The 22,136-nt window shown below is 38.2% G+C and overlaps 1 protein-coding gene across 5 annotated transcripts in view; it reads right to left on the minus strand.

Annotated features, from left to right (window-relative positions):
* SHOC2 (SHOC2 leucine rich repeat scaffold protein) overlaps nt 1–22,136 on the minus strand; it is a 107,003-nt gene that overhangs the window by 17,068 nt on the left and 67,799 nt on the right. For 4 of the 5 annotated variants that reach the window (XM_073354382.2, XM_073354383.2, XM_073354386.2 and 1 more), the window contains 3 exons: nt 9,672–9,802; nt 3,766–3,954; nt 1,453–1,575 (listed from right to left, as the gene is read on the minus strand). In XM_073354382.2, coding sequence (XP_073210483.1) covers nt 1,453–1,575; nt 3,766–3,954; nt 9,672–9,802 — 443 coding nt within the window. The remainder of the gene's footprint in view (nt 1–1,452; nt 1,576–3,765; nt 3,955–9,671; nt 9,803–22,136) is intronic. The other variant, XM_073354385.2, reaches the window with a different exon arrangement.

Here is a 22,136-nt window from a genome sequence, read left to right on the forward strand (position 1 = left end):
CCAATACTCTCTTCTTTTTAAATAAATTTTAGATTAATTAATAAGAATTGGCTGTAAGCATGTATTTCGGTAAGATCAAAAATATTCAGTGACCTGAGGGTAATGTGTCCAATTTTTATATGATGAACAAGATTTTCAGTAATCCTCTTCATATTTGACTTGGATCTCTAGGAGGAAGTCCAAGGCTGGGTTGCTTTAAGGGAACTGTGTTTTTGGCTTCTGGGTAACCAGTAAGGTATTGTGGAAGCTGTTTTGTTGCTGGCTTGGTGAATCTAAGTATTAGAATAACCACCAGTTTTGGTGATTGTCTGCCCCATTCTTCGCAGTTTGCCCTAATTGAGCAATCTCAGCATGATTCCCCTGTGATCCCAGTCCACAATTACCAATGTGCAATGTGGCTGAATTAAAATTGCTGTACGAACTTTCACTTTTGCATAAACATTGCATAAGCAGTTCTGTTTAATTCCCTAGTGTTTTTACCTAATTTTACAACCTAAATATGCCCTTAGCTATTGCACTCTAACAACAAAATCTGTTTAATGGGCCAATTTGGTTCATGGATTCCATCTACAGAACTCTCTCTTTAATCTCTTGGTGGTTGGTTTCAAGGCCCAGTCCAATGCTTTCTAACTGAACTCAGTCCACTTTGTCATCCTTTTGTTGGAATATTTTGGCCCACTTTGTTTGTATGCTGGTCTCTCTGGGTGTTCAGCTCAGATTTCATTTTATTTTCTGCACTGTACATTTTGTGGTGTGACGTTGTCTATAGGTTAATAAATTAAATAGGCACACAGGCTTAAGGAACAAAACATTTAAAAAGCTATTCATGAAAGCCATAAACTCATGACAGGTTTCAGAGTAACAGCCGTGTTAGTCTGTATTCGCAAAAAGAAAAGGAGTACTTGTGGCACCTTAGAGACTAACCAATTTATTAGAGCATAAGCTTTCGTGAGCTACAGCTCACTTCCTCAGATGCATATCGTGGAAACTGCAGCAGACTTTATATATACACAGAGAATATGAAACAATACCTCCTCCCACCCCACTGTCCTGCTGGTAATAGCTTATCTAAAGTGATCATCAGGTGGGCCATTTCCAGCACAAATCCAGGTTTTCTCACCCTCCACCCCCCCACACAAATTCACTCTCCTGCTGGTGATAGCCCATCCAAAGTGACAACTCTTTACACAATGTGCATGACAATCAAGTTGGGCCATTTCCTGCACAAATCCAGGTTTTCTCACATCCCCCCCACCCCCATACACACACAAACTCACTCTCCTGCTGGTAATAGCTCATGAAACACTCATATGTTCGGTTAGCACACTTATTATTGGGACATATACTTTTCTTTTTAAACTGATTATGCAAAATAATATTACTTAAATTTTAAATAGGAAAAGTTCATTTCTGAGGATTTGCTTAGTCAGATATTCACTGTATTCCTCTCACCTCAAGGGAAACTAGCCCAGACACATCCTCAGGAATTTTTGTGAGCTGATTAGTGGCTAAATTCAGTTCCACCATGCTGGTCCAAGTCCCAAAGTCCAAGGGGAGTGAGGTTAGCTGATTGTCCTGCAATTTAACAAATAAAAGATGTAGGTTTTGGCATGAAAAAACAGCAAGGTAGCCTGGAGATTAAATAAGATGAAGCATTTGGATAAATCAAAAATTTGATTGGTTCTTATATAAACCAATAGCAAAAACGTAGCTAAATGGCTGAATCTCTAAAATGCATTCCCAAAATGTAATGAACACTACCCAATCTAGACATGTGGAGCTGCATTTGTATTACCAATGTGATAGACTGAAATGGAAACAACATATTACAGAGGCAATAACTCATGAAATTTCAAAGGTCTCAGTAGTTAATTTTGACTTCTTACTCTTTTCAACATTATGTACTGTTAGCTAGGATGTGAACACTTAAGATATGAATAAAAAAAAACACCACCACATCATGTAAAGAAGCTAGCAACAATTCTGCAATCCTAAGGATATGGAGGGTATAAGGTAAACAAAAAAACCTTAATAATAAAAGGTCAAGTACCGTTACAAAACAACTTAAACGTCAGACATTATTTCAGGATCTGGCCTAGGGCAGGCAGTTGGAACAGATACCAGCAGTGCTCACAGGCTCCATGTTTGCTAACACCGGGGTAGTTTTTAAAATAGCAAATACATCCAAATTGCTTATGTAGAAAAAAAAACTGGAATGAAGTTAGACACTCTCACTATTTAGAGTGCTAGTGATATAATTTGGTCTAGAGTGGACACTGTAAATTCTAAGAAATCAGGCTGTTCGAACAACTGGTACATGTGTGACATTAAAGACAGATTGGTACTTTTAAAGAAATGTTTTTCCAACTTAAGGACCCATCTAGATTACAAAAAGGAAGATGTTGCCTCTTTTGTCTGACTTTTCCACATTGCCCTTACACCTGAAAAAAACAACTCTTTCCAAATAATGTGCCAGGCACTATCCTCTCACCATTCAAATCTTTCCCCAAGACTAATTTCTGTTGTGAGGTCAACAAAAATTCAGTCATCTAATAATAGAGGTATTGGAGGAGAGTTAAACATAAGTTTTTACAATACAATAAAAATTTTAACCCCCTTGAAATGACTAAAATGTGCACCAGCCACTTTACTTTTATGTTGTGCCCTCTTCATCTGGTTTAGACTGAAAATAAAGCATAAATTTTTAACAGTGTAAGTAATTAACCATTAAAATAATTTACCAAGGGTTGTGGAGGATTCTCCATGAGTGACAATTTTTAAACCAAGATTGGGTGTTTTTCTAAAAGATCTGCTCTATAAATTATTTTGGGGAAGTTCTATATCCTGTGTTAAACATGAGCTCAGACTAGATAATCACAATGGTCCCTTCTGGCCTCAGTATCTATGAATCTATTTTTGTATTTCAGAAGGCAAGCTCTTCAGGGAAGAGACTATCTTACATAGCTTGAAAGTGCCTTGCACATTGTAGGTGCTGTCACAATTATATAAATATATATATTTAAATATATATAAAAATAATAATTGCTATCATTTATTGATAAATACATTTTCTAAAATTTAATTATATCAAGACATGGGAGGGGCGATTTGTCGAGTTTCAAAGATATATTGAAAATCTCTGAATGTGTATTCTGTTACATATTAAACTAAAGTCACTTCACTGTTACACTATCATCCCTCGTGGCTATTTTCTCCACCTTTAATCTGTCATCATATGCTTATATTGTGATCTTTAGAGGATGTAAACAGTCTCTTTAAAAATATACAGTATCTAACACAATGGGACATGAGTTTTTACTGTGGTCTCTAGGCTACCTCAACGCAAAAATAATAGTAATAACAAGGTCTTAATTTTAGATTTTGTAAATATAAGCTAAAAAAAGGCAATAGATATTTCTTTCCAGGATTCTGTTTTTAATTGAAATGAAATTGCTTTAAAACAAAATATTCTTCTGCAACGTTTGCAATTCAACCATTCAGGTTCCTGAACATACAAAGTACAACCAGCTTCACTGATTTTCATTGTCCAAATGTGAAGGCAATGTGAAAGAGCTAATAGAATAAATAGTGAAAAATGAAATGGATCAGTTACACAGGTAAAGGACGTGTGTCTATGATATCTGAGTAAGGTGACAAAGGGTCCCTTTCATATGCTACAAGTTTATTCTTTGTATCATTAAATTTGTTACAGCTCAAAGAATCTGCTATGGATGTTACAAGCAGTGGAGCATTGCTGTGGCTCACCTTCATGTTCAGCTTACTTAACACTTTAGCTCTAGAGAAAATTCCAAACGGGATTTTGCTGATGCGGTTGTGTTCCATGTTGAGAGAGTAGATTGTGGAGAACTGTGATGGGCCACCCACTGGATATGACTGGAAGCAGTTCCTGGCCAATGTTAAGCTAGTCAGGTTCACAAGACTCGATAAAAGACCCTGGAAAGGGCGAGAGGGTAGGGGAGAACCACACACACACAAACATTCAGGATCTAGTTTCACTTGAGCTTTGCGTTTAGATTTATTTTAACATGTATTCTTTCACTGTATTGGGTCTCTTAAAAATAGCTTCCCCCAGCCCACGCAACAAGATAAGTGTTGCAATCAACTTCAGAAAAAGTTCTCCCATCCATACAGTCTCATCCACAATCACTAGGAGAGGACTGTATTCCTCTCCTCCCACACATTTATGGTGCTAGTATATAAAAAGTACCAACATTTAAAAACACAGCTACTGCTTTTTTTGTAACCTTTTTCTACTTGTAAAAAAAATAAAATAGTGGTTTTGAGCAACACTGATAGCACTGGCTAGAGCCACCCAGAGTGCAGACAGAGGTTGTCTGGAAAGCTCAGTGGGAAAAAAATCACATCAGTCCTCACCAGCATTTCCAATACTGGAGGAAATGCAACCAGTGCTGATGTGACAAATAGAATAGCTATTGTGTAGAGGAGGAGATGCAGCTAATGGTGCTGAATTGTCGTAAGTCATGCTCAAACTGGAAATCAGATATAATTTTTTTTAACAGTGAGCGTAACCAACCATTGGAACAATTTAGCAAGCGTCGTGGTGGAGTTTCCATCCCTGGCAATTTTAAAATCAAGACTGGCTTTTCACTCTATGCACCTGAAGAAGTGGGTTTTTTACCCACGAAAGCTTATGCCCAAATAAATGTGTTGGTCTTTAAGGTGCCACTGGACTCCTCATTGTTTTTCTCTCTCAAAGATATCCTCTAGGCATGATTCTGGGGACGTTCTACAGCCTGTGTTATACAGGTGGTCAGACTAGATGACTACAATGGTCCCTCCCGGCTGTGGAATCTATGAATATAGCAACTGCCCTTTAGAGAATCAGAGACCAAACTCATCCTCACTTTGATGCCACCCCAGTTGAAAATGGATGGAAATAGGTGTGAACCCAATATACTGCATTTCAATGAGGTTTTTTTTAAAAAAAAAAAAATACAAATCTGTATTAACTTAATAAAAGTCTATACTATGAATTGACTTGACATCAAGAATGAATTTGCTTTACAGGTTCCTACAATTACTACTAAAGCTTCAGCCACTGATGTCTGGCAGGTCCTTATTTTAAAAGCATCTTGAAATTCAGATAATGTACATACTAACAGAAATAGCCCCCACCCACCCCCCATGTTTAGGCACACTTGAAAAAACATTTTTCAGAAACCCTAAATTTTTTCTGATCTTAATCCTACCATAAAATAATCTAAGTTACTTGTGTGTGTCTTTTTGTGACAAACCAAGAAGAAGAAAAAAAATCAAACAGATCCAAAATAAAACCATTAGAATTAACCAACTGGGTGCTAAGTTTTGTTATTCAAACCAACTGCTTTTAGTCTTGCTTCTTGAGAGTTTTGTGTGTGTGACTAATTAGATTGTAACATCCTTTAGGCAGGTGTCATAAATATAAGGGGAAAGGTAAACACCTTTAAATCCCTCCTGGCCAGAGGAAAAACCCTTTCACCTGTAAAGGGTTAAGAAGCTAAGATAACCTCGCTGGCACCTGACCAAAATGACCAATGAGGAGACAAGATACTTTCAAAGCTGGAGGGGGGCGGAACAAAGGGTTCTCTCTGTCTGTGTGATGCTTTTGCGGGACCAGAGCAGGAATGCAGGTCAGAACTCCTGTAAAAAGTCAGTAAGCAGTCTAGTTAGATATTCGTTAGATTCTGTTTTGTTTAATGACAGGTTTCAGAGTAGCAGTGTTAGTCTGTATTTGCAAAAAGAAAAGGAGTACTTGTGGCATCTTAGATACTAACAAATTTATCTGAGCATAAGCTTTCGTGAGCTACAGCTCACTTCATCGAATGCATTCAGTGGAAAAGCATCCGATGGAGTGAGCTGTAGCTCACAAAAGCTTATGCTCAGATAAATTGGTTTGTCTCTAAGATGCCACAAGTACTCCTTTTCTTTTTGTTTTGTTTAAACGGCTGATAAAATAAGTTGTGCTGAATGGAATGTATATTCCTGTTTTTGTATCTTTTTGTAACTTAAGGTTTTGCATAGAGGGATTCTCTCATGTTTTGAATCTGATTACCCTGTAAGGTATTTACCATCCTGATTTTACCAATGTGATTCTTTTACTTTTTCTTTAATTAAAATTCTCTTTTAAGAATCTGATTGCTGCTTCATTGTTCTTAAGATCCAAGGGTTTGGGTCTGTGTTCACCTATGCAAATTGGTGAGGATTTTTATCAAGCCTTCCCCAGGAAAGGGGGTGTAGTGCTTAGGGGGATTTTTTTTGGGGGGGGAGGCGGGGGGAGATGTTTCCAAGTGGGCACTTCCCCTGTTCTTTGTGTAACACTTTGGTGGTGGCAGCTTTTAAACTAAGCTGGTAAGAATAAGATTAGGGGGCCTTTCATGCAGGTCCCCACATCTGTATCCTAGAGTTCAGAGTGAGGAACGAACTTTGACAGCAGGAATCTCAGGTTTGTATCTGTCAGTAAAGCACCCAGACACACTATTGGCACCGCAGAAATAAATAATGAATGTCATATTAATGCTGAAATATCATCTTTCGCTCATTACTATGCCAAGCTTAATTCAGCCCTATTTGTTTAGGTATTGCAGGGATTAAAGATTCACGCATGATGTTACATACCAGAAATATTACAATATCTTTGGAGGATTGGGCCAAAAGAAATCTGATGAGGTTCAATAAGGATAAGTGCAGGGTCCTGCACTTAGGATGGAAGAACCCAATGCACAGCTACAGACTAGGGACCGAATGGCTAGGCAGCAGTTCTGCGGAAAAGGACCTAGGGGTGACAGTGGACGAGAAGCTGGATATGAGTCAGCAGTGTGCCCTTGTTGCCAAAAAGGCCAATGGCATTTTGGGATGTATAAGTAGGGGCATAGCGAGCAGATCGAGGGACGTGATCATCCCCCTCTATTCGACATTGGTGAGGCCTCATCTGGAGTACTGTGTCCAGTTTTGGGCCCCACACTACAAGAAGGATGTGGATAAATTGGAGAGAGTCCAGCGAAGGGCAACAAAAATGATTAGGGGTCTGGAACACATGACTTATGAGGAGAGGCTGAGGGAACTGGGATTGTTTAGTCTGCAGAAGAGAAGAATGAGGGGGGATTTGATAGCTGCTTTCAACTACCTGAGAGGTAGTTCCAGAGAGGATGGTTCTAGACTATTCTCAGTGGTGGAAGAGGACAGGACAAGGAGTAATGGTCTCAAGTTGCAGAGGGGGAGGTTTAGGTTGGATATTAGGAAAAACTTTTTCACTAGGAGGGTGGTGAAACACTGGAATGCGTTGCCTAGGGAGGTGGTGGAATCTCCTTCCTTAGAAGTTTTTAAGGTCAGGCTTGACAAAGCCCTGGCTGGGATGATTTAATTGGGTATGGGTCCTGCTTTTGAGCAGGGGGTTGGACTAGATGACCTCCTGAGGTCCCTTCCAACCCTGATATTCTATGATTCTATCTACAATCACAGACAGAATAGCAGCAACCTCTCAAAAATTTCAATCAACTTCAAATATCTTTACTTTTTCTGGGTTGCAGTTTTAATATTACAATTACAATAACATTTTTATAGCATTGTTGTTTCAGGAATGAAAGTTTTTTGGTTTTTAAATTAAGGGTCACTTCACATTCATTATATAAATAAACCATCAAATTACAACTTGCTTTGCTTCATGTCATGGCTCAACAAATTTGCAGGTATTTGAACACAAGAAAAAAGTCTTATCTCAGAAAAGTCAGTGCAGCAATTTTTTTCCTAACCGTAAACAACAGAACTTTAAGTTGTAGAGATATTAGTCGTATTAAAATCTCATTGTTATTTAGCACAATCTTTCAAGAGGAAATCCTGCCTTTAGTGATTTTATTATTTAGTTGGCATTTTTGGCTCTGTATTTTGCTACAGTACTTTGGGGTTCCTAACACCTTATGGTTTCAAACTGACCTTGGAATTCGCAAAGGCTGTTTTTCAAGTCTGGGACTATACATAAATGTTGTTGATAATATGTATATTATCTAGTGCATATAATTTTTCTAACAGCTCACAAGTAACTAACAATTAAAATGTCTTGGAGGGGAAGATGTAGAGCTTAGTTATACACAATCTAAAGAAAAACAATGCACTCAACATTTATGAAAGCTGTGGGACTGCTGCCTTTCCCAACATATCCTTTTAAGATACAATATTTATTAGGCATTGCATCACGAGCTCTGGCTCATTTTGTATTTCAGCAATTTCTTTGCAAATGGATTTTCTTTCTATTGCAGCCAAGAATGCTTAATTTTCAATGGATTACACTACTGCATTAATATTTGAGCTGCTCCTTTGTCACAACATATAACTCACTGTTAGACTAACACATTTAGGTAAAATAGCACTATTTGTTAAGGGAGAGTTTTTGATTAGGAGTCAACTTACTTTAGGATAAGCAATCAGTTCTCCAGTCAATTGCTTCTGTATGTGTAATAACATTGCAGTTACTTTCATAACATGCTTGGGGGGGTTGGTTCATCTTTGTTCTTAAAAGCAGCTGAGCAACTTTCTCTCAACAGCATTTTCTTAAAGCACAAGCCTACCACAATATTTAATTCTCTTTTGTTTCCAGTCAGTTGTTGCTGAATTTAATAATTCATACACAGAAAAGCAATTATTGTACTTGGGTGCTTTCAATGGTCCTCTAATTTATGTTCACATCTTTTTCCCCTGTATACATGTTCTCTCTTTTCTCATTAGGTAGATTTTAACGATATGATATTTGCAATATAATTTTAGATGTCATTCTTCGTAGAACAGGTTAGGTAGACTGAACAAAATAGTATTAATGTTTGGATCACTAACTGAAATAGAGCAGAATAAACTCTGTGCGTTTTATCATGAAGCCTAAAACTCACCAGTTCTACAGGGTTGAGGAGGGTGGAACGTCCTGTGACTTGGCTGAGGCAGGAGGGAACAGCACAGGACTAGCAGGTGCAACAGCAGAGGCAGGGAGCAAGAGAGCTGGTCCCTGCACAATCCTAACCACCCCAGGATACTGCAGACTGCAGACCTTTTGTAGCTAGTGGGTAGTGAGCCACCCAAGTGAGGGATGCACTGCACTGGGAGCGAAACATTGCTGTAAATTGCAAAGTCCTACATTACATTATGATGGAAATGTTAACATTAAGCAGCAATGACAAACATAGGGGCTTTTTGTCCACCTGTCTATCAAAATAGAACAGTCCTGCTTCAGTTGGAAGTGGACAGAGATCCCTCTTAGTTTTCGGTCTCCTTTCCCCCTGAGCAACTGCAACAGGAATCTCACGTCCATCTAAAATGATAGGCCCCTGGCTTCCTTGTTTAATTGTGTCATAAAAACATTTAGAAAATGGATAAAATGAGTTAGGGTCTTGTTGCCTGATGATTCATCAATTGAATTACTGTCTAACTGGTTAGATATACATGTCAATGTGGCAACACTGGTGGATTTATAGATCTCCAATGTTTTATATATATATATATATATATATATATATATATATACACATATACACACACACACGTTAAAGTGAGGCTCATTCTTTAAAGCTTTTGATGTAAAAATCAATCTGCAATATTTTGATGTGCTCACAAAACAAAACAAAAAATCTATTACATTTCCCCCAAAGTGAACATCTTGTGCCTCTCACCTCTGGTAAAGTGGAAATGTTGTTGTTCTCCAAATTCAGTTCATCAAGTTCACTACATTTTGCTAAAGACTTGGGGATTGCTGACAGTCTATTGTACCTTAGGCCAAGACGACTTAGACTGGACAAATTTCCTACAAATGCAAAACAAAGTGTTGTTAATATATGTCAGTTAGGGGTTAGGGCACAGGACAGAATAAGGAGTCTTGTTCTATTTCTGATTCTTCCACTGTGTGTGCTTAGTCAAGAAACAACCTCTCTGAGGCTCAAGTTTCCCATCTGTAAAATGGAATTACCGCTCCCTTCACAGGGACACTGAAAGTATTAGCTGATGTTCACAAATTACTGTATTTCCTTAGATGAAATATGCAATAAAAGCATAATAATGCATGTGGTTTTCTAAAAGTTTCACAACAGAGAGATACAGTGAGCAATCAATAAGTCAATTTTGTAGATGTTCCACCATTCTGGTCTTTTCACCAGGAAGTTCAGCTTTTACCTGAAATTTTCCAGTTTTTCCCAAAATAACTCATCAAAAGTTACAGTATTTTTCCTATATGCAGTGTTGTTGTTGTAGTCATTTTACTACATTATTATTACAAACTATTACAGTGGTACACAAAACATGATTAGATGAAATTAGATGAAGTTAAGTCAAAGGAAAAGGAGGCTGAATATTAGGGAAAGTATAACCAACAGAGAGATCTGTTAGCTGGGGAATAGCTTCCCCAAGGAACATGGTGAAAGCCCCATTGCCTTGAACTTTTGAAACCAGACTGGACAAAGTGTATTATAAGAAATCGTCAAGTGGATAGACTGAATGATCTAATAGGTCTTTCCCATCTGTAATCTCTGATTCAGCCCAGTTTCTATAGAGACTTTCTGATGAGTCTCTTAATAAGGCAGGAGACACTGAGAGCAGTAGAAATATCTGCCCTGCAGATATTGGGCTGAAACCCCAAAGAACCAGAAGGCACATCTGTACTGGATATCTGTGGCATTTTGCCCAAGAGCACGGGAAAGTGTTTAATTAATTGCAGATGAAGACAAAGCAAAAATTAGGGAAATGAAAGGAACAGTGGCTGAGCTGGTGGCATGTGTTTATAATTACTACTATTATAACTAAAATTGTTAACTACATACAAAGTTTGTATGTCCTAACTTCATTTATAACATAGGAAACATCTCATTTCATTTTGCCCATATTCACAAAGATCTTCAGGGTGAAACAGTCTAGGGATGAGTCAAAACATTCTAACAGCATTTCTCAGAAATGAAATAACTTAACAATCTATTCTATAAATGAACAACAGGCAAACATCACACAAAATCCATCACTTGTTTTTTGCTCTCCAACACGCTTCTGGAGATAGATTTTGAATTCTGAGTGGTGTCATCAGGCACTATGGAGGAGAATGCAATATGAAGTAGAGTAAAGGATATACATTGCCGACTGCTGTTTAGCAATACAAACGTGGGCTATGCCAATGACAAAATTGAAAACACAAAGTGTACTATGTCTAATCACACCAGCAATTTGGGAAAAAGGGAACCTCAAAGCAGCTGCTGTCAGAGGGTCAGAATTATACAGTATTTTCCAGAAAATAAGGTACATTGGAAAATCATTTTTAAATTATCAAAAGTATAAATACCACCTTTCAAACCATCTCCAAATCTGATCTTTGTTTCTACCCCTTTCCGTTAATTCTTCTCCTCCTAATGAAAGACACTTACTAGTGGCTTCAATACATCATACACTAGTACTGACCCTGCAGTGTGCAATATGCCTACTGCATCAGCACACACAGCTCTCCCGAGCCCAACAATTTGGTTGCTAGTCCAGGAGCAGTTAAGTGTCAGACCTTAAGTGGTTCTCATAGCACTTGCACCAGTCTGCTAAAGCTTTTCTTTAATCCAAGCAGGTTGATAAGAGACCTTAAACATCACATTTTTATTACTATCTTCCCCTCTCCCCCCTTTCATTTCCATTCCAAAAATTAATTCAGCAGCAGATCGCATGAATGGCTGGAGTTATGGGACTTGACTTTCAGAGATGTTGAGCATGCAGAGCTCCCATTAACTAAAACTGCAGTTGTGGGTGCTCAGAACCTCTGAAAATAAGGTCCTAATGCTTTGCACACCTATTTTAGCATTTTTATCATGCTCATCGAGACAGTCACTAAACTCATACTAGAATTGAAGTGGGATTGTGGGTGGAGAAGCATAATGGTCATCAGAATGAATATTAAGGTCCACAGAAATTGCATTACTGGATAAGACTAGTGATCCTGCTATTCCAGTATCCTGTCTATCTGTGACAAGTACCACATGGTTCAGAAGAAGGTTCAAATCCCAATTATGGAGCAACTTGTCCACAAGAGAAATTTCTTCCTAACTCCCCTCAATTAGTGTTAGGGAGTTTTGTTTTGGGAACATGAGGGTTTATATCCCTTCTAAAGATAAAAATGGGGAATAAGACTGCAGACAGGCTAACCATCTGACGTTATCACTAACAATAGGTAAACCAAAAACAGCATGTGTCCACTTGATTTATTTGGCATGAGTATGTAAAACGAACAGCAACTACAGAATGACTAGGTTCACGTTCAGTTGTATTTTTGTCATTAGATCCATACTTCAACAATTCTTCTAGGCATAACCCTGCAGATGTGCAGGCAGAATGTCTCAAAGGAGAGCAGCATTAGGTATTTATGAGCCTGTCAGTTTGGCATCAAACTGAAGAGAAGTATTAGAGAGGAAAAGCAGCAAGCTATCAATAAACAAGTAAAGATACCTCCAACTCCTCTCTACGGCAAATGTCTTTCAAAAATATTTATACTCCCAATTTTGTGATTCTTTGATACAACTTTTGTTAAGCATGTCTTGCAAGCAATATTAAGCCTCAACTTATTGTTCTTCTAATGGAAGACGCCGATCCTAACAAAACCTCTGCAAAATTATTTTTTGTAACTTTCTTCATGCAAAATCCAGATTGCCTTGAAGAAATCAGATTTTAGACATCCACCTTTGTACCAGTTATTTCAGTTCTCTTTTACTAAATGCAAATTTGGTCAATATTAGAGCCTTTCGTTGCTCTTAGCAGGCTCCGCTCCTTTTCAGGAGGACATACCTTTCATGGGGTCCTAGTTTTGCAGCAGCTGAAGCACAGAATTCCCAATCGCTTCATTAGGGTGGCTAGAAAACCAGGTACTACATGCTTCACAAAGATGTGGCTATTTCATTTATACAAAACTGAATTTAAAAACTGCTTGGGAGAACACAGAAAAAATTCCACAAATTATTTAAATTCAATGTATGTTACTATAAGCAGAAATCTAAATAGGTTATTATAAAATAAATTCTCTGTTAAGGACATTTTCAGATGCCTGGGGGGAACAAAAGATTGATTGCTGCTGTCCGCCAGTTGCTAAGAGGGAAGGTCCGAAAAGAACGAAGAAATGCACACATGCAGAAAGATTACTGATCTGCAGAAAGACCATTTAAGGTGGTTTTTCAGTTTCTCCTACATGATCAGTTTCTGTTTGAGAGAGGAGGAACAATCCCTCTTCTACTCTTTCAAAATTTGAAGAAACATTGTCTAGCAGTCTCAACACAGAACTAGGAACTCCTGAATTTACTTCCAGCTCTGCTACTGACTCTAAGGGACTGAGCAAGGTCCCTCTTTACTGCAGCTTCACCATACTTCCCTCTCCCCTACCTTCAGTTATTTTAAGCCCCTCCAGACTCTTCAGTGAAGAGCACTACAGAAGTGTAAAGCATCACAACAAAGTGAGTAACGATTACTCTGCACTATGTAACTTAATTCGTTATAGGTTAGTTTGCAATCCATCTGGAATTTTTTTTTTAATGTAATGGAAGCACTCAGACCAACAAAATAAAATATGTTCACTGGAACAAGTGACTTTCATATAATTACATTAAAATACAAAGCTTTTTACGTTTATAAAACCTGTGCATTAAAAAGTCTTTCCATTATAGTTCTCTCCCCTTTTAAGATTTATTGGTTATCAAAGGATTTTGATAACCAATAAATTGTCTGCAATAGATAATTGCAGTCTGCAATAGATAATTGCGACAATACATCACAGAGAACACTGAAATCTATTAAACAGAATTGTTAAGGGGGCACATTTCAAATTCTGCAATTTTATAGACATTTTGCAGCAAATTTTGATATCACACTCTCTCTAAGTAGTCGTGTTAGAATGTATATTTGCATTATTATGTATCGTTACATTGTCCTGGTTCACTCATAGATCATTTTCTACTGACTGTTTATTGCTATCACATGTATGAAAGGGCAACTGATGCCATCTTTAACATAACAGGGAACTTGTGGGAACAGGTTAAGTCAAACTGCAAGGCATTTTTCAGATGACAAAAAGAATGTAGTATGCTTAATATGAGGTGTAGACTTAATTCAGGGAACAAAATGTGAGGTTGCAGCATGGCAGAATAGGAACACAGGTTCAGTCAAATATAAGATGCTACAACTGAATACAAGACCTAAAGCAGACAAGACCTAAGTGTTTCTAAAAAGTTGAGAAATGGTGTTTAGTCACCTTCTAGCAGAGGTTGGGTAGTCTTATAGGCAACCATCAATCCACTGGATCATGGTGAAGTGTAAAGGGTTTAGTCAAGTGTCTGATAAATAGTCTAGAGGTAGTCTAACACATATGCAGGCTATAGTACTGTGTTTAAACATGGTTAAGATGTTCCTAGTCAAGGTTAGGCACACAGTGTGGTACAGAAGCTGCCTAAAGCTTACTTACTCTGTAGATATCAGACTTTAGTCTTTGCAGATGTCAATTCAAGCACCATCCACAATCACTAAATGTTACTTCAAGGAATACAGCAAAAGAATACTCTTCCCCATATTTTTAAGACAATGATACAGACCACATAATCTTAATTTTGAAATAAGGAAGGAAGAGGGCAAACAAATGAACTGGTCACCAGTTTATAACTTTCATTAATGACTGTTACCTTCAAAGTGTGTGCACACGCAGTGGATATTAACAAGTTGCTCACAAATAATTAAGCACCCCAAAACCGGACTTCACATTTTATGTTTCATTTTTACAATATTGGCAACCATAAAACATTGGCTCACACTTCTGGAACGTTTTCTCAGCTACGAAAACTAGACTTGATTTGTGGTTCAATCACTCAGGCTTTGAACACAGAATCATAGGTCTGGAAGGGACTGGAGACGTCAAACGAGTGCAGTCCCCTGCACTCATGGTAGGACTAAGTATTAACTAGACCATCCCTGACAGGTGTTTGTCTAACCTGGTCTTAAAAATCTCCAGTGATGGAGATTCCACAACCTCCCTGGGAAATTTATTCCCGTGCTTAACCACCCCGAAAGTTATGAAGTTTTTCCTAATGCCAACCTAAACCTCCCTTGCTGCAAGGCATCAGCACGTATGCAGTCATATCAGACTTGCTTTTCTTCATTCTGTCTTGTTCCTTCAGATCTTTCTTACTTTGCCTGATGCCTCCTCCTTGCATGAATAAAATCATCTATTATTAGTTTTGTTTCTTCATACCATAAAAAAATACTTTTTAAAATGCTGAGTCACAGCTTATATTCCTATATCCATAAATATCATCTGATGGTACCTACCACTGACTAAAAAAATCCTATCCCCAACCTACCATGATGAATGAGTGACCAACACGAATAATATGGGAAATAAAGAACGTTAAAAACATATACACACAAAGCAAATGAAATCCAGAGTTAGTAAACCACAGTTAAGACATCAGAATCAATCTGATTTATACAAAACAACAGTATGTAAGTATTCACTCTATTTAATTTGTTTGCATTGGGGGATTCCTTTTAGATAAAATATGGAAAGTTTAATTTTTCCATTTCAGAGTCGTGGGTGATGGATCCAACAACAAAATGCTTTAGAATATATATTACGGTATTCTGCAGCAAACTGTAAAACACAAGCCAGGACTTCTTCCTCTTAGTATTTTAAATGAATTAATAATCATTAAAGTTTAGTAAAACTAAGTATTTCAATTTTGTTTCTCTGTATTTTTACTTGGTATTCACCCATCCCTCTTATTTAATCAAGGTGCAATGGCGAGTGTTAGAGGTAAAATCTGAAGTTAAAACTTTAACACCCTAAAGTAGCTTCCAGCAGAATTTCAACTGTCTCGCATGCCAATGCCTCTTCCCAAAACATTTGGTCCCATGTGAGTTGCCATTTTAGCATTGGGCTCAAATACAGTGGAGTTGGGCATGGAGTCTAATTTCAGAACCTCGCTCTCTTTTTACTCCTGGACCATCGTTCAGAAATCACACCAGTATCAGAAAATGGAAAATGTGTCCAGCAATGTACCTTTTAATGCCATTAATTAAAGAATCATTTTGGAGCTACCACTACTCCACTTACAACTCACTATTCTTTTCCTAGTAAAATGCCTGTTGCTCTAAATATTCATAAATATAAGACATATCTGACTATGATCAAGCTAAACAAATTTTAGAAGAACATGTACAAAACTGCAGAATGATGGAAGTAGGTAAGAAAGCTTGTAGATATAGAAAAAGAATTTAAAATGATTTCTTACCTGAATTCTAATGTTACCTGTTGAATTTCTCCCTCAGATAACTTTTTTACCTTTTTTAAAAATAAGAAAACTATTAAATTTACATTTAGGGATGAAACTATTTAAGTTTGCTGAAGAGAAATTATAATTGTAATGTGGTATTGAGTGAACAATTTAAAAAAAACTTGTAGTCCGATGGCCAATTAATTTAAACACTTTACTTCCCTCTGCCTCAAAGGTCTACTAAATTGTTCTTTACCTCATTTTATGTCTCTTTTGGATGCTTCCCCCAAGTTAACATTACCTGTACTTCAAGTTGGCATAAGGCACTTCATAACTAAAAGCAGATAAACTGTATATTTCCCAAATATGTCTTCAGCACAAAACATTGGCTCGTTAAAAAAAAATCACATTGTATCATAATTGTTTTCATTTTGACTCTAGACTGTCTCTCTCTTTTGCTTTATGGTACTCGGAAAATGCTAGGCTATTGCACAAAGCATATTTTTCTTACAGGAAGTGATCTACATGTAAAGTAATTTACTATTTTCAATCAACAGAAAATACTGATATGACTGCATTAAGCCAATATCTGTAGAACAAGACATTAGGTCACTTCCTGGTAACTAATATCTAAATTGCCATTTGTTACAGTACAAAAGTGCACTTGGAAGAAAGCGTTACTTGAAACAAAAATGATACACTTATACACAGTGACTAAACTGGCTTTGCTGCCCTTTTTAATCTTGGATGTTGCGTAGTTCCTTCCCTACCATTCCCTTCACTCTCCATTACAATTATGCCCTTTTGCTAGCAACTCTTCGTACAGTACTATTAATTTGTGAGGAAACATTCCTTTAGAGTTTTCTGTTTTTATTAGAAATCTTACAGCACACCCAGAAAGCTGTCTGCGGTAAGACAAGGCTCAGCTAGCTAACCAAGCAGTAAATGCTTCTTACCCAAGAAACACCCAGCAAGTGAACAGAAAACTTGACAAATCTTCCCTCTTATAAACAAAATAGGATTCCATTAAAAGATGTTTCCGGGGGGAGTCGGGGGAAAGAGAGAGAGGCTGAGCAAACTAGAAAGGCAAAATAAATTGTTACAACAACAGATTGATTTTAAATTAGATATTTATGATTAACAGATGTCTTTGGCTAAGTTTTTTGCACTGACTAAATCAGTGAAACAGTGCTTAGACATCAAACATGCTGGAACCTGGCAGTGTGTAGATGTTGCAAGAAACACTCACCACACCCAGCCACCAGGTAAGTGTCACAGCGGAAAAATAAAGGGGGGGGGGGGGGACTAAGAAAAAGAGGAGAGATTCAAAAGTTGGAAAGAAAATTCTCCAGCCTAGAAAAACACAAACATCTGAAATAAAGCAAGCCAGACTTTGGATTCCAAGGCCATAGGCGATTCACCGCATCTATCTCCATGCTAAAACTCTCTCACTGAACTATTCTAACCACAAAACAAGCTATAATCTAAAAATCAAGCCACAACTTGCTTTAATGTTGTACCAAAACCGTCATGACTAAGAAATAAAGCCACTGTTGCTGAACTGGCTAAGACTGCCTTTTTTGTACTATGCATAAATGTAGGCCGATCATTATCAATCAGTGGAGTTTCGTTCCCCCCCCCCCCACTACCACCAGGACTTAATCGACTTATTCTGAACTTTATTTTATACAGCAACAAATAATGCATTCTGAATGATAGATTCATCCTCGATCAGTAATACTTATATATGACTTTCTGATAATGGCTGATAGAGATTTTTTTTTTCCATTGGTGGAAAAATATAATCAGACTAAAATCAACGACAGTTAGCACAGTGCAATGCTATCTTCCACTAGTCAGCATCTGACTTGGCAGACTGTAGAGCTGCAAAGCACTGATGTTCTGTAGAGATAAGCACCATGCAGGTACAGCTATACATTTAGAGAAAGACCACAAGTAACTTTAAAAGGCTATAAAAATGCCTTTAAAAGCCAAAAATATGCCACTGGGAAAGTTAAACTATCAAGAAAATGTACAGAAAAGCTATCTTTGGCAGATGAGGAGTTGATTCATTGACAGCAACATACTAAAGATGACTATCACTTTTTCAGTAAACCTCACGCCTACAAGAGGCCCGAGCTACTTCAACTGCATTGCCAGTACTTTCCCACTCCTGTTAACTTATAAACTGATTATCTAAAAGTTGTGTGACTCTTTCATATCCTCTTAAGACTATCTTCTGTAAGCATGGTCTTTCCATGTAGCCTATTCTAAAGTAAGTAATGATTGCCTTTCAACAGATCTTTCAATATAGTGTAATCAATATTTTGCATAGAAATTAACACTAATGGCCTAGAACAGCTACGTGGCAAGGGAAGGTGTTCAGGTATAACACATAGGTATTAGCCCATTTAATTGGAGACAATTCTTTCCATAGTTCTCTAGGTGGTAAGCTGCTACTAACCCTTACAAATAGTTTCCATCAAGCTGCTAAGGTAGAAAGAAATTTATCTTAAATATAACTTGACTCAGAAACCTTTTAACAGTCTTTATACTGACTAAATCAAAGGCTAAAAAAAAGAATGAATACATTATTTTACTTTAATTCTTTCTAAAGAATGAACCACATACTTAAGGCTAGAGAATCACAAATACATTAGAAGTACTAAATGACAAGATTCTATTAGGGTGATATGAAGAAAGGAACTTTAAGATATCCAAGCTCATTTTCTGGAATTTATATGTCAGTTAAAATTTCTAGAAATTTTGTGTAGAAATCTTTGAAGCATATTTGATGTCAATTAGAAGAGCATTTATTGGTAGAAAGTGCAAAAATAAAACAACAAGATAAAGGTACTATATTAGGCGCGCACACATAAAAAAAAAGTTAAAATCAAACAGTAGCAACTAGAAAAGGAGTACTTGTGGCACCTTAGAGACTAACCAATTTATTTGAGCATAAGCTTTCGTGAGCTACAGCTCACTTCATCGGATGTAGCTCACTTCATTGGATGCATCTGATGAAGTGAGCTGTAGCTCACGAAAGCTTATGCTCAAATAAATTGGTTAGTCTCTAAGGTGCCACAAGTACTCCTTTTCTTTTTGCGAATACAGACTAACATGGCTGTTACTCTGAAACCTGACAGTAGCAACTGTTTACTGGCCACATACTTAAGGAACAGAGGTGTAGCTACAAAGAAGAGCAACGGAAAGGGGGAAAAAAAACCCACTATTTTTCCTGAAACATTCATATATTTTTTAAAAAGAAACGGACAGAGCCCTCTCCCACAAAAAAGTCCACCAAACAGGAAAATGATAAATATAATAGCTTTGAGAAACACCAGAAAACATTGCTGGTAAAAAGACATAACCCGTAGTAGTGGAGAAATAATACTTAGGCTTACAGAACATGTTTCATTATCTTAAAGTGTTTTACATAGGCAAATATATATTTTTTTCCTTTTACAAAGGGGGAAAAGTTAGGCACAGAGCACTTATGTGACTTTCCCAAGGTCACATCCAGTCAGTAGCAGAGCCAGGAACAAAATCCAGGTTTCCTGATTCCTATGTGTTTCCACTACAAAAGAGCAGGTCTATGGGAAAAATACTAGGAATTCACAGAAACCATAAGTTAGAGAGCATATTAAGTGCTTATCTACACAAAAAAGTTGAACCAGTTTAACTTAAGGTGTGATTTTAAAGCAATTTAGTTAAACTACTTCAAAAGTCTTCATGTACACTTACTTTGGTTTATCTTAAATCAATTTCAAATCAATTTAATAAACTGAAGAACTGCTCTTATTCTGAAACAAGTGTTTATATAGGGATTTGCACTGTTTTAAAAAACAACTTATGATGAACAAGTGCACCTTTCTCATGTAGACAAGGCCTAGGTCATCTTAACCATCCTCTGGTAATGCAGAATTGTTTCATGCAGTACATTTTCTAGTGCTCTGTCTAGCCTAGCTTCACATGTTTTAGGATATGAGGTTTCTACCCTCTCGCTTGGAGATTATGCCTATAATTCTCACTGGTCAGGAACTTTTCCTAATTTTCCTGTCTGAGACCCTGATCCTCCAAAGCATTTAGGCATTTGCTTAACTTTACAGACTGATTTAAATAGGATTACTAATGTGTTTAAATTTAAATACCTGCCTATGTCTTTGGTGGATTGAGGCCTTAATTTAATCTGATGCTCTAATTTAGCTGAGATTGCAAGGCCATATACTCAAGGCATTTCTCTGTTTGTAACTCGATAACTTTTTAATACTGCATCTGACGAATTCCAAAATTTCAGGGAACATTCTAGGTATCAATGACCAGAACCCTACTGATTTTGGGAAAACTCAGAAACTGAAAAGGGAAAAATGGAGACCCATTGACCCATTGGCCATGTGGCCATCTGTTTAGTACTGCCACAGCCTCAAGCACCTCTGCAATGGCCTACAGATCAAACAATTGGTGGATAGAACACATTAATGCCTTCCAGCATAACAATACTCCTATCTTAGGGCATGGCTACACTCGCAGAGCACTTTGAATTAAACCAGGCTTCGGAGAGCGCAGTAGGGAAAGCACTGCAGTCTGTCCACACTGACAGCTTCAAGCGCACTGGCGTGGCCACATTTGCAGCACTTGCAGCAGCATTGGGAGTGGTGCATTATGGGCAGCTTTCCCAGCATGCAAGTGACTGAAACGTGCCTTTCAAATGGGGGAGTGGGGTGGAGTGTGACAAGGAGCGTGTTGTGTGTATGTGGGGGGAAGAGGGTGGGTTTTTGGGGGGCTGAAAGCATGTCAGCATGTTGTCTTGTAAGTTCAGCAGACCCTCCTGCCGCTCCCCGCCCCTCTCACACACAGCATTCCACACTAATGGTTGTTTTGTCTCAGAGCAGATAAGTAGCCAGCTGTCTGAAACGGAGCTTTCAAAGGGCATATCCGCATTCCTGCAGCGATTCAAAAACAATGACAAGAGTGGCCACTTGACTTAAGGGGATTATGGGACATTTCCGGAGGCTGATCAGAGCACAGTAATGCAACACCTCGTTCACACCGACACCCAGGCGTTTAAACCAAGGCGCAGCAAGCGTTAATCTTCTCGCTGAGGTGGAGTACCAGGAGCGTTCTAGCTGTGGAGTCAGAGCACTGTATGTGCCTTGCCAGCTTGGACGGGTAGCGAGCTAGGGCGCCCGGGGCTGGTTTAATGCGCTCTAACTTGCAAGTGTAGCTAAGCCCTGAGCTCTGCCCAGATTCCCAATAGAGTTTAACATGTTGACAGCCCAAGACTGTCTACACTGCAGTTGTGGTGTTAACTTTTGTCGGTCAGGGATGGTTTTATTTTGCCAGCAAGAGAGCGCGCTCCTGCTAGCAAAGAGTGGCTACACGGCGTACCTTATAGCAGCATCGTTGTAAGGTACACAGCATAGACACAGCCTAAGTGACTTCTCTCCCAGCAAGAAAGAAAACAAACAACAGATCCGGAGGGAGTGCACACAGTCCCTGGCATTGAGGGGAAGGGAGGCTGGAATGGAGGGACTACACAGAACCCTTAGCATGGGGGGGAAGTGGAAGACAGAACTCCTGCCAGGGGGCAAGGGGTGCACATGCAGCCCCATCATGATGGGGGAGGGAGGGTGTCGGATACAGAGCCCCAGGCATGAGGGGGTGGGGAAAGTTGCAAGGAATCTCTGAAACAGAGGAGAATGGGATGGTGATACACAGGGAGCTTGGTGTGTGGGTGGAGATGAAGGAATATAAGGACCCCCTGGTTTGCCAAATGAGCTCAGCCTACAGAAGCCACAAAGTATGTGACTCTCTAGTTCTAACTCTTGTACCATCCTAGTTCCTGTCGTTTTCTTGGTGTTTATAACCTTCAGA

The sequence above is a fragment of the Lepidochelys kempii genome, chromosome 7, assembly GCF_965140285.1.
Source record: "Lepidochelys kempii isolate rLepKem1 chromosome 7, rLepKem1.hap1, whole genome shotgun sequence".
NCBI classification, from domain to species: Eukaryota; Metazoa; Chordata; order Testudines; family Cheloniidae; genus Lepidochelys; species Lepidochelys kempii.